General features: G+C 42.0%; 1 protein-coding gene and 1 non-coding gene across 2 annotated transcripts in view; one reads left to right on the top strand and one right to left on the bottom strand.

Moving 5' to 3' along the window:
• The window catches only part of MYRFL (myelin regulatory factor like), a 99466-nt gene extending 88280 nt beyond the window's left edge, over positions 1-11186 (top strand). Inside the window, exons 20-25 of the mRNA XM_016199163.2 lie at positions 4366-4428; positions 5027-5114; positions 7320-7394; positions 10319-10439; positions 10775-10849; positions 10992-11186. Coding sequence (XP_016054649.2) covers positions 4366-4428; positions 5027-5114; positions 7320-7394; positions 10319-10439; positions 10775-10849; positions 10992-11078 — 509 coding nt within the window. The 3' untranslated portion in view covers positions 11079-11186. The remainder of the gene's footprint in view (positions 1-4365; positions 4429-5026; positions 5115-7319; positions 7395-10318; positions 10440-10774; positions 10850-10991) is intronic.
• Positions 10127-10233, bottom strand: LOC148093807 (U6 spliceosomal RNA). The gene has a single exon (XR_015714107.1). It is a non-coding gene; the product is annotated as a U6 spliceosomal RNA (small nuclear RNA).
• Positions 11187-12065: the final 879 nt, after the last annotated feature.

The raw sequence follows: 12065 nt of genomic DNA, 5'->3' as shown, positions 1-12065 counted from the left end.
ATAAAAGGCTTGGGTAACACTACTCAGGAAGTGGAAAGTGGGTGTTTTGAACTTATGCTCTGAGGAACTAACTGAATATTGTTGGCAGCAGCAAGAACGGCACCAGGTGTCAAACCGGTGGTGTCAGACCAGACGTTGGTTTAGCAACCTCAGTACTTGAGTTTTGGCTAGGAAAGAATTCAGAGCCAAGACTCAAACTGTAAGACAAAGTTTATTTAGAAAGTCACAGAGGTAGAAGAAGTGAGCCATAGAAGAAATGGGTTCAGGAAACAAGTTACAGAAGCAAAAGAAGGGCTGTTGGAGGTTAGGAGGAGAGAGGCAAGGAAAACTTGCCTGGTGTGAAAGAAGAGGGGGAGGGGAAAAGAAAAGGTGCTGATGTGCCTGGGAAAAAGAGCACACCGGGCCCTCTGTCCTAAGGGCTTTTAGGGTGGGATTATAGGGGAGGTTCCAGGGGAGGATCTCAATAGGATAGTCATCAGCTTTCCAGCTGTGTCCTTTCAGGTTTATGGTCTCCACTGACTGGTCAGGGCAGGGGGTCATTAGTCAATGCAGCTGGTCCTGATATCAGCCGTGCTGTTTTTCTGGGCCTGGAGCTGAAACACAACTGAGGCCTAGATTATATGATGTGGATCAGAACCTCGTCCTGGGGACTTAATGCTTAAGGGCTATTCTCTGGACCCCTTATTTGTTTCCCCTCTAAGGGGGGGTGTCTAACCTGCATGACTGGCACCATGCCAGGGGAGGAAAGGTCAGGGGAGGAAAGGTCAGGGAAAGGTCTAAACTGCAGGACAAGAGCTATGAAAGGTCAGGGGGCCTAAACCACATAACCAGAGATCTGCTGGGAGAGGAAAGGTCACCTGGAGGTGAGGTCCTTGTTTTCTCAGTTTTGTTCATTGCTAGGCACCTGGGGCTTTCAACCCTGGTGACCTTCTGTACCTGGCCTATAGTCGTTGCTCCGTTAGGCAGTCTGTCTAACTGCCTACCACAAATATAGTGGACTAGATTTTATTCTATGGAATTAAAAAGATTTAAATAGACAGCAGAGTTAGATGTTAAAAAGTAAAGAGTGGAAGGGGGTGGGATTTATGGAATTCTACAGATTTATAGAAATTTGGTAAAGATTTTTTAAAAATCTCAAGAAGCAAAAAGGCATCTGGAATTCATGCTTATTTTGTTTTGAAGACAAGAACTGCAAGAGCAAATGGCCAAAAGAAAATGGTTCCCTGTGTTAAAGGACTCAGCCATTGATTGGTGGGGTTCATAGACTTTTTTTCTTAGCATGAGTCTAGTTCAATTAAGAAAGGAATTGGTATTCAAGATGCTGTACTGGAGCTCAGCCATCTGCACAGTTTAACAAATAGTGCAATATGCACATTCTACCACAACAGGGTATGCTTCGGTAAACCTCTCCTCTCCAGAAGTTTCCAATTTAGCTTATTGAGAGATCTTATCCACTGATTATGAAATATATCTTCCATTTTACAATGATAGCCACTGGGAATATATATTAAGTTTAAAGTGAATATTGCTGGAAAGCATTTGTAAGATGAGAGTCACCCATGTATCACAACAGGAAAATACGTTTGTTCAATAACCCACCTTTCAGAATTGAATAGTTTTGCCTTAGAGAAGTGACAAATTGAAGGTGTTTTACAGGAGATTTAAAATTTGGTATTTCCCATCCTGCTTTTCAAAAATCATTTTTGTAATTCCAAATTTGCAAGATGATCTCTCCTTACCCTCACCTTTTTATTGCAGTAAAAAAAATACTGTTATCAGATACTAAATCCTATCATTGAGTTCTAGTCTTCAGAAACCTGAAAATTCCTTCCATTAAAGTGAGGTAACTCTGTAGTTCTATTTATAGAATTTATAATGAGTCCCTTTCCTGCAAATTCAACAGGAAAGTAGAACAAAAGGTAGGGGAAGAAAACAGAGGGATGGGGAATTCTAGTTTCCCTTTCTCTTTCTGCCTCATTTGCCTAGTGAATTTGCAGCCTTCTGTAGAAGCAAACACTAGCAAAACTTACAGCAAGAGACATGTGCTTGAAAAATTATTATTGGAATAGCTGGAATCCAAGCAGTCTGGAGGCCTTTTTAGATAGCACATATATTTATATCTAAAGGGAAATAGATATTCAATTTTCTAGAAAATCCTCAACTATCAAGATAATTTCTTCTTCATGGAAAGCATCATGTTGGGAGGGATGCTCAGGATACTTGCCTTGCCTTTAAGTTCTGTCTCACTCCCATTGCTAATAAGGTGAAAGAGCTCAGCTTCCCACATCCATTTCTAACATCCCTCTACACCCACCTCCTGGGAATTTCCCCTTTGAGTGTGCGAGGGGAAACACTTTTCTAGAGGGTATTTGATTGACCTTCCTTCGTCTCTTTTCGCTCCTGTCTCTCTTCCTTCCGCAAATATTGACCGAGCACCCGCAGTTGAGCCTGGCCTTGTCTTACGTGGGGATGCAACAGTAAGCAAGATGCAGTCTTCCAGAAGCTCGCAGTTAGGTGAACGACAAGTAAAGCAGCCCATCCGCCTAGTGTGGGAAACACTAACCAGGACAGAGAGACTTAGGAGTGGTTGCCCCCAAGTGATGTCCACCGTTGCGTTTGCTTTTTATCCTGAAATTCCACGCAGAAACTTGTTTTAGATTGGGCCTCTTTTTATGAATTTATATCTCTTGTTAAATTAGGTTAATGTCTTTGTGTTTTGTCCAAAACTATATTAAAAAAAATAAAACTATACTGTTGAATGCAAATGAAGGAATGCAATAAAGAGTACAAATACTTGGGAAAAAATTTCAAATTAAAAAAAAATACAGGCTGCAAAAATTTTAAAATTCTTTGTTAGATTTATTTAGCAACCCACTAAATAATTGCTTTCGCTATCCACTTTAAAAAGATATTTTTTTCCCCCATAGCCTTAACAACAATCATCTGAATGGTTACCTTTTCAGAACTACATTTGAAATGCCTTTTTGGTTGTGATGGATCATAACCACTTCCCCGGCTTCCTTTTCCACAGGCAAGTTCTGGCTCCACACCAGTGATCTGATTTCTCTCCTCAGCTGGCTGCAGCTCAGTCCTTACCTTAAGCCCGATTTATTTCTGTGTGGATCACATTATGCAGGAGATACAGAGGATTCAAAGATTGTTAACAGAGGTTACCTATTGTGGAGTTGTCAAGAGAGGGCAAAAATACATGAAAAGTTAAACAATAATAGAGATAACATGTGCTTTGGGATAGTGACAGATATACCACTGATTGATCACCACATAGAAGATTCATAACAAATGCTATGGCATTAGAAAGGGGGGAGCAATGAGCTGCATTGATGTAATCCTGGATGGTGTCTCAGCCTGCTAGGACTGTCATAACAAACTACTGTGACTTAAACAGCAGAAATGCAGTTTCTCACAGTTTTGGAGGCTAGCAGTCCCAGGTCAAGGTGTTAGCAGGTCTGGTTTCTTCTGCGGCCTCTCTCCTTGGCTCACAGACGGCTGCTTCTCTTCCTGCCCTTACCAGGTCTCTCCCCTGTGCATATACGCTCTTTGTCCTAGTCGCCTCTTTCTACGGGAATCGAAGTCAGATTGGATTAGGACTCACCCTCACAGCCTCATTGTAACTTAATTACATCTTCAAAGGCCTTGCTTACAAATACAGTCACCTTCTGAGGTACTAGGGACTAGGATTTTATATATGAGAGTTTGGGAGACACAGTTTAGCTCAAAGCAGATAACTTCTTGGAGAAGGGTGAGAGTCTACTGTAAACAATGTGATAGGGCCAGGCCGGGCGTGGCTCAGCAGTTGAGTGTCGGCCTAGGATCCAGGAGATCACGGTTCGATTCCCGGTCAGGGCACATGCCTGGGTTGCGGGCTTGGTCCACAGTCAGGGGCGTGCAAGAGGCAGCCGATCAATGACTCTCTCATCATTGATGTTTCTATCTCTCTCCCTTCCTCTCTCTGAAATCAATAAAAATATATATATATTTTAAAAATGTGATAGGAATGTGATGGGCTGAGAGGTGGGAGAGAGAAAGGGTGGGGGAACATTCAATTGACAGAGACAAACTAGGGCCCACACTGGGTTTCTTCCCATCCTGAACAAGCCTTAAAGGCTGACAGACTTGCCCTGGTTGGTGTGGCTCAGTGGTTTGGGCATGTTCCCTGTGCACCAGAAGATCGCCAGTTGTCGGAGTTGAACCAGTCAGGGCACATGCCTGGTTTGTGTCCCCAGTAGGGGGCATGCAGTAGCAGCCGATCAGTGTTTTGCTTTCACATCAATGTTTCTCTCCCTTCCTCTCTTTCTAAAAATCAATTAAAAAAACCCAAAACTGACAGACTTTTTTCCTCTTCAGAAGACAGAAGCACATCATTTCTGGCAGGAGATGCGCTAACCAGCCCCGACTGGGGGAATGACTGTAAGTTTAAATTTAAGCGACTCTTTCTTTGACTTGTGGAGCCAGGCAAAGTGACTACAGGCTGTAGTTATGTGAGGAACAGGGACAAAGGCTGCACCCTGCCACAAACACCCACAACATTACATTTTCATAATCACAGCCAGCCTAACCGTTAAGGGGGCAGTAGGCATGGTCGCTCACCACTAGGCAGGTGGTGGTTGACCTCCATGGAGTTTAAGAATTCATTTGAACTTCCTACCATCTGCTTCTGTTTTTCTGATGATATTTTTAGTTTGTTTTCTGTTGTGTTTTTACTTTTTAAAGCATTTTCAATAAATGTCAACTTAGTAGGACTTTCAGGGTCCAGAAATTCTTTTGGATATTATGAGGCTATCTATTGGAACCTGGGGGATTTTTTAGTTTTCTTAAAATTTACTATAACAACAACAAAAGTGTCTTATCTCTTTCCTTCCCCCTTTTCCATTTGAATGCAAATGAAATCCATTGAACTAGAAAACTCTTATTTTACATCCTGAAATTTGGACACTGTGCTGGAGCACAATCCTTTTCTCCTCTTCAGAAGGGTTTACTTTCTTTTCTCTATTTCTCCTCAATCCAGGGATCGATACAACCATCAGTTCTATTCAGATTATGGAAATCCAGCAAATAATAGATCATCGCTATTGCAGTAGAAGCCTCCAGTGCGGGTGGGTAAGCCTCCCCACTACACCCCAGCTGTTTCTGGAATTTACTCAGGGCTCTGGGTTTTTGAATAAAAGCTAAGGCTACATGGTAAAATCAATGTGTGCTTACATTGCTCCTTAAGTGAAAACACATTCGTTACATGGTGGAAGGGGGAATCATAAAACGGTTGGTATTAGCAAATGTCAATAAACCACGGCTCCAGTGATCCCAGTCTCCTGGTTTAATGGGTACGACCAAGCAGAAAGCTTCGTGGCAGCCCTGTGGCTGACTCTCTGAGGGAACAAACCAGAGCTGAGGGGCTGCTAGTTAATTTTATAGACAAGAAAGACATTGTTACTGATGGCTTCAAGTTATGAGTGAGCTGGCATTTGCGTATTTAAATAACAAGGGACATCATTATTTTAATTGCTGAAAAAATACAGCTTATCTTAGCTTCTTCAGCTAGGAGGGGGAAAAAAATCTATGTACTGAAAAAGGTATCAGCAGCATCCATCTCTAGTGTAGGCTGTGATCCCCCGTGTGGGGGTAATGACAGGTCTAGAAGCATTGAGAGCAGGTGGCCTCAGCAAGCACCATACACAAGTTGTAGGTATTAAGAATGGGAGTTGTTTTTCTTTCTTTGCTAAATATTTACCAGTGCCTGCTAGGTTAAAGACAAAGCTCTATGTTTTTAAACTAGTGTCACAAATCCTGTGAATTCTTATAAGTATAACCTTATACCTTTTCAACTGGATATAATTTAGGCTGCAAGTTGATGGTCCTAAGTTTGAAAAATAAACTGTGCTTTAAGATTTGTTTATGACCTCTACATGTACTACCTCATTGAATTCTCAAAGGTCCCTGTGGGGTGGTATTATTTATTCCCATTTTGTCGTTAAGGAACCTGAGGTTCAGTAAACTTGAAAAAGCCAGAGATAGACATTAATGAATGTGGTAGGGTGATATAATGAAGAAGAGTAAGGTGATTCAGGTTTAAAGTCCAGAACTTTGACAAGATGCTTATTCTCCCTGCGTTTCCCTTTCCCATCTACTGAGTTGGGTTGCCATGAAGTGTACAGAGGTTGGGAGTCATGGGATAGGAAATGAATTCCATTTATTTACATTTCCTGTAGTTGAACAAAGTTCTCCCGATCCCAGTGCAGATCTATTTCCTTTATTTTTGCATTCTCATTTTTAACAACTTACTTTAGTATTCATTACAGAGAATCTAAAATGACTGGCTATTTTTCCCATTTACCTGGTCTTAAGTTGTTTCTATATATAATTTAAAAGATGGGCAGGTCTTGCTCTGCTTGCATAGCTCAATTGGTTGAGTGTCGTCATGTGCACGGAAAGGTTGCTGGTTCGATCCCGGTCAGGGCATATGCCTGGGCTGCAGGTTTGATCCCCAGTTGAGGATCATATGCAAGGCAACCAATTATTGTCTCTCTCTCTCTTTCTCTCTCTCTCTCTCCCTCTCCCTTCCTTTCTCTAAGCATGTCCTTGGGTGCAGACTAAAAAAAAATAATCCTCCTTCCCTCCAGAGGGCTTGGGTTGGATAAAATAAAAGACGGCCAGGTCATAAGAACTTACATACGATGCGCCTTTTTGCTATAGAGTTTTCATTTCAGTATGAAATCAAAGGAACTCCCACTTTTCCCCAGTTTCTCTCTGAAAGGGGAGGGGGAAGGAATCTCTGTATAAGCATTTTTGTCTTGCAATTATCTCCATTACTAAGTGGTAATTAGGACTATAATTATTTCAGTTGGTTCAAGTTCTGAAAGTGCATAATATTTCCTGCTTATGTTTCCTAAAAGGGAGTGATTTACAGTAGAAAAGTTGGTGTTTATTATGTTCAATCCTCCTTCCAGAGGGATTGTTAGTTTGAGGCCTTTGCCTCATTTGTCTGTATCTCGTGGGGGAACTGAAGTCATTTCCTGTGTGTTTAGCTTTGTGCATTTGGCCTGGGATTTGACTTTCCATCACTTTGGCTGTGTGTTCTAACAAACTAAAATCTTTGTGGTATATTTTACATATTAAGACCTAAAAGAAATCACTTTGCAATTTGACAGATATGTCTCTGAAAAACATAAAAATACCATGTTAAATTTGGTTTTATGTATTTATTATAGAGTGTTTTACTTTATATAGTATATAATGCATAACCCAAAGCCTTTTGAAACATTTCCTGCATATTTTGATTTGTGGTTTTATTTGTTTATAATTAGGTCTGGAAATTACAATTACAATATTCCTGTCAATAAGCACACACCCACCAATGTCAAATTCTCTCTGGAAATAAAGTAAGTGCATAGCTGTGAAAAACAATTCCATTTTTTTTTTTTTTATTTGAATAGCCAGCCTGAATTCATTTTACAATTTGATCAGTAAGTCAGGAGGTGGAAACTTGTCAGTCCCTGTTGCCCAGTGACGATTTGGTTAAAAGGTGGAACAGCTTGGGAAAGGGGTTTTCAAAACGAAGTCTGGGATCTTCATGGCTCCCTCCCTCCAGGTGTCTGAAAAGGCTCTGGGCTGTACACTCACACCTAAAAAGTGGCAGTGACCTTGGGTTGGATGCTCGCTCACAAGCTGCAGACTGCCCCGGGCTGTATTCCTTTGAGTTGGGTGGGAACAGAAGTGATAGCATGGCCCTGGGTGGGGGGACTGCACATTTTTGTGAGCTCCTGATAGCAGTGCTAACGTAGACACCACCTGCTTTCCCCAGGGGAGTTTTAAAAAGGAGTCAGAGTTTGGAATTGGGCAGACCAGGGTTCAGATTTGTCTCTGTCATTTACTAATTCTGTAATCTTGAAGACACCACTTATCCTCTCTGAGCTCCTGTTTACTCATCTATAAAATGAGTTTGACATTATACCATAACAACTGGTGCTGCGGCGGGAATCACTATTATTAATAGTGAAATTAATAACTACCATTTGTCTGTCCCACTTGTGCAAAAAGATCGTTTCCATTTGCTGAGCACAGACTATAAGCCAGACACTCTACCCTTTAGTATTGGGTCACATAATCCTCAAAGTAACCCTCCAAGGTTGGTATTGTTTTTTCTAGTTTCTAGTTTTCAGATGGGAACATTTAGGTTTCAGGAGATCAAAAAAACCCATCCCAGCCTAGCCAGCTTGGCTCAGTGGTTGGAGTGTTGGCCTGTGGACTAAAGGGCCCCAGGGCTGATTTCAGCCAAGGGCGCGTACCTTTGTTGCAGGCCCCATCTCTGGCCCTGGTTGGGGCTCGTGGGGAAGGCAACCAGTTCATGTGTCTCTCTCACATCAGTGTTTCTCTCTCTTTCCCTTCTGCTCTCTCTCAAAAGCAAAGGAAAATATATCCTCTGGTGAAGATTTAAAAAAAAAACACATCAAAAAATTCAGAGCTCATAAGAGGTGAAGCCAGGCTTCAAACTCAGCCCATTTTTTTAACCACTCTTTCCTGCCTTCCCAATGAGATGCCATATGTAAGAACATTGCCCCTCCCTGGCACATAGTAGGCACTCAATAAATGGTGGATTTTATCATGACTGCCTTTCCTCCAAAATCACAAAACTCTAATCTATTCTTATCAATTTAACTAATTATAGCACTTTAAGACTTTTGACCCACTTGGCTCAAAATGCAATAAGCTACCTCTTTCCATGAAGATAGATGGTTTTCATTTTGTGTCTCTTGATTTTAGTCTCTCCTTTTCTCCTCCCTCCACATTTCCTCTCCTCTTCCTTTTCCCTTTCCCTTTCCTCTGTCGTCCCCTCGCTCCCTCTGCTTCCCCAAATCTGTTGTTCCTCCTCGATCATGTTTCCCCACTGTCTCTTCCTCTGTTTCCTTCAGACTTCAAACGCCTTCTCTCATCAACTCTGCTTCTACAATGAGCCAATGACTCTTACTCAACTGCTTGCTTTGGAGGTTTGTTTCAAGCACCTAATATTTCATGGCTCAGAGCCCACCAGATTTAAGGCAGATCAAAAGCTAAATTTACAAACTAAATTCACTGCACTCTCTAGCACTCCCTGAGTAACCCAATATAGCATTTCCTTATTCGTTCCTAGCTTCGGTGGAGGGAAATAAGCTTAAATGGTATATCCCCTGAAGTGCCAGAAGATCCATCTTGAGCCACTCAATTGGTCATTTTTCTAATATGGGTGATTTTAAAATAACACAGACACTCAACTGAGATTATAGGTTGTCTGTCTCACTTGTGCAAAAAGATCGTTTCCAAACACAGATGAATCTCATCCTCTCGGTGATGATTAATGGGCCAGCCTCCAGAGAAGAGCCATTCTTTCTGGCAGGCCTCCCATTCTGATAGCTTAAAAGGCTGGTCATTTCCAATGAGTCTCACCCCTACGACTCTACCTGTATTTGTTAGCCTTGCTGCTTCAAATAAAATCTATCCAGATGGGATTTTGCAGAATCTGGAATCCTGGAAACTTCAGATAGATGCAAATTTAGCTGCAGTGAAAAGAGAAGGAATATAGCCCAAAATTATTTTAAAATCTATGGGGAGAAGAAATTCTGATGTTGAGGTAATTTAAATCATGGGATTAAGTTTTAGAGACTGCCATATGCTATCTCAGTAGCTGTCTTAGTCAGTTTGAGCTGCTATAACAAAAATACCATAGACGGGGTGGCTTAAACAGCAAACATTTATTTTTTGCGCTTCTGGAGGTTGAATAGTCCAAAGTCAAGGCACCAGCAGATTTGGTGTCTGGTGAGGGTCAGCTGCCTGGTTCATAGATGGTCATCTCGCTGTGTCTTCACAGGACAGAGGAGTGAGTGCACTCTCTCAGGTCCTTTTTATAAGGGCACCAATTTCACTCCACCCTCTGACCTAATCACCAAAGGCTCTACCTCCTAACACCATTACACTGGAGCTTAGGATTTCAATATCTGAATTTGGGAGGACACAGTGTGTCCATAGCAGTAGTCACCTGAGATTGAGTTTCCTTCTGTAATAATGAGATGTGCTCTAGCATACTGGCATCCGTGAGCTTTGTGTAATAAAATGCTTTTCTGGAGCTTTGAATGGAATTCAAAGTTATGTTCCCATTATGTTTCCTCTCTTCTTTTTTTTTTAGGTGTCATGTTAATCTACTATGTATCGTTCTAATTTTATTATATGTGCTGCCAAAGAGAGCACTGGTCCCTCTTCTTATTAAAGTGTAGCCTGGTAGGGGGTGGTAACTGCTTTTCCATTTACCCTTTCTTTCCTTTGTCTTTTGAAGCACAACAGAGCCATTGATAGTCTTCCAATGCAAATTCACTCTTGGAAATATATGTTTCCAGAGGAAAAGAGAAGCCAAAGGGTTGCAGAACCACCAAGAGATCTCCCAGGAGATGACACAGGTAATGTTTTCTGGCTCCTGGGCATTGCATCCCTGTTCCAGGGGAAGTGTGTGTAGGATTGTGGTGCAGGCTCTGCTCCCTACTAAAGAGAGATGCTGGAGCCACATGCCAGGGTTTCCCCTTGCTGTCTGACCCTGGTCCTCGGGCTTTGCTCAGCATCTCTCCGTGCCTCCTTCGGAAGCTGCAGGCTGCTCTAGCAATCCTTGTCAAAAGCTGTTGTCAAGGAAAATTGACAAATTGGCAGTAGGCAAGGGAATGCTTTCTCATCCTATACTCTTTCCAGTTAAGTGTAAAATGTGGTTATGAAGTGGCTCTCTCTTTCATTCATCATTTAGGGGTACCAGCACATTTGGAGTCTCCCTGTAGCCCCATTCTTTGATAGCGCGTACCATTTCCGTGTTGCTGCACCGGTAAGCTTTTTTAAATTTTAATTTAAAATTTTTCTTTTTAGTGAGGAAAAAACCCAAATCACTAAATAAATAAATAAATAAATACACTTTAACTACAGTCAATTTTTACATTAATCATTTTTTCCCCCTCCTGTTCTGACAGGATTTAGCTGACTGTTCAACGGATCCTTATTTTGCTGGGATATTCTTTACAGATTACTTCTTTTACTTCTATCGACACTGTGCCTAATTTATTCAAGTTCGGTTGGAGACTTTACCAAGGAAAAAAACTCAAAAATACTGTTAATGGAAGCTCATATCCTCATATCCAACGCCTTCCTTCTTTTTTTCAAACGCCCACATTTCTTGCCAAAGGACTTGATCAGGCTTTGGCTTCCGACGGTTTTGAGACATCAGTGAGAATAAAGTGTTGGCTGAAACTTGAGACAATGTGGTATTTGATTTTGCCATGACTACGAAGAAAACGGCACTCTGGGATTTGAAAATACTGCTTCTGGTATTAAAGAAGCTCTGAGGTCAAAATAGGCAGGTCTAGCTTTACTTTGTCTTAATGTATTTCAGAGCTTTGGAGAAAAACAAAAAGGCCCACTCGGCTGGGTCAGCTTAGACCCACTAACGCAGACGCTGGGGAATGTGCGGTGTGGAGCGTGTTGGCGGGAGGGGCGGTGGTGTCTGATGCGGAGCTCGCATTCAGGCAAATGATCGCTATGTGCCTGTTCCTGTGTGTGTGTGCGTGCGTGTGCGCGCGCACTACATACACTACGCTGCAGAATGCGGCTTGCTAATGAAATGGATTTAAAAGCAATAGTCGCCAGTCTACGGTATGATGTGTGGTGGACACTAAGCCTTCCGTGGGTGGGATTTGCCCTCTTGTAAAGAGCGAAGCAGCAGCTTGTGACAAGTCTTCAAAGGCTCCCAGATGATCTAGGCCCCAGTAGTTGCTTTTGATCTTCCAGTTGTCATTGCCTTTTGCCTTTTGCCTTTTTTGTTTTGCCTCTACATGTGAGGGGTTCTCTTACAGGGCATCAAGACCCACCTCAGTTCTTTATAGCTGAATTAGCTCTGTATATGTCTTCCTGGCTAATGGGCAGATTTGTATGCCTTTCCCGTTACATTGGCCAAAATCCTCTAGCTGGAGTGTGTTAACTATCTTTCGTTTCCTGTATTCTGATGTTTAGACATCTTAGGGTCTTGCCAACCCTGGGGGGACTACACC

Source organism: Miniopterus natalensis, chromosome 2, assembly GCF_054644295.1.
Source record: "Miniopterus natalensis isolate mMinNat1 chromosome 2, mMinNat1.hap1, whole genome shotgun sequence".
NCBI lineage: Eukaryota > Metazoa > Chordata > Mammalia > Chiroptera > Miniopteridae > Miniopterus > Miniopterus natalensis.
The sequence above is the reverse complement of the archived record's forward strand: the minus strand, read 5'-3'. Positions and strand labels throughout refer to the sequence as shown.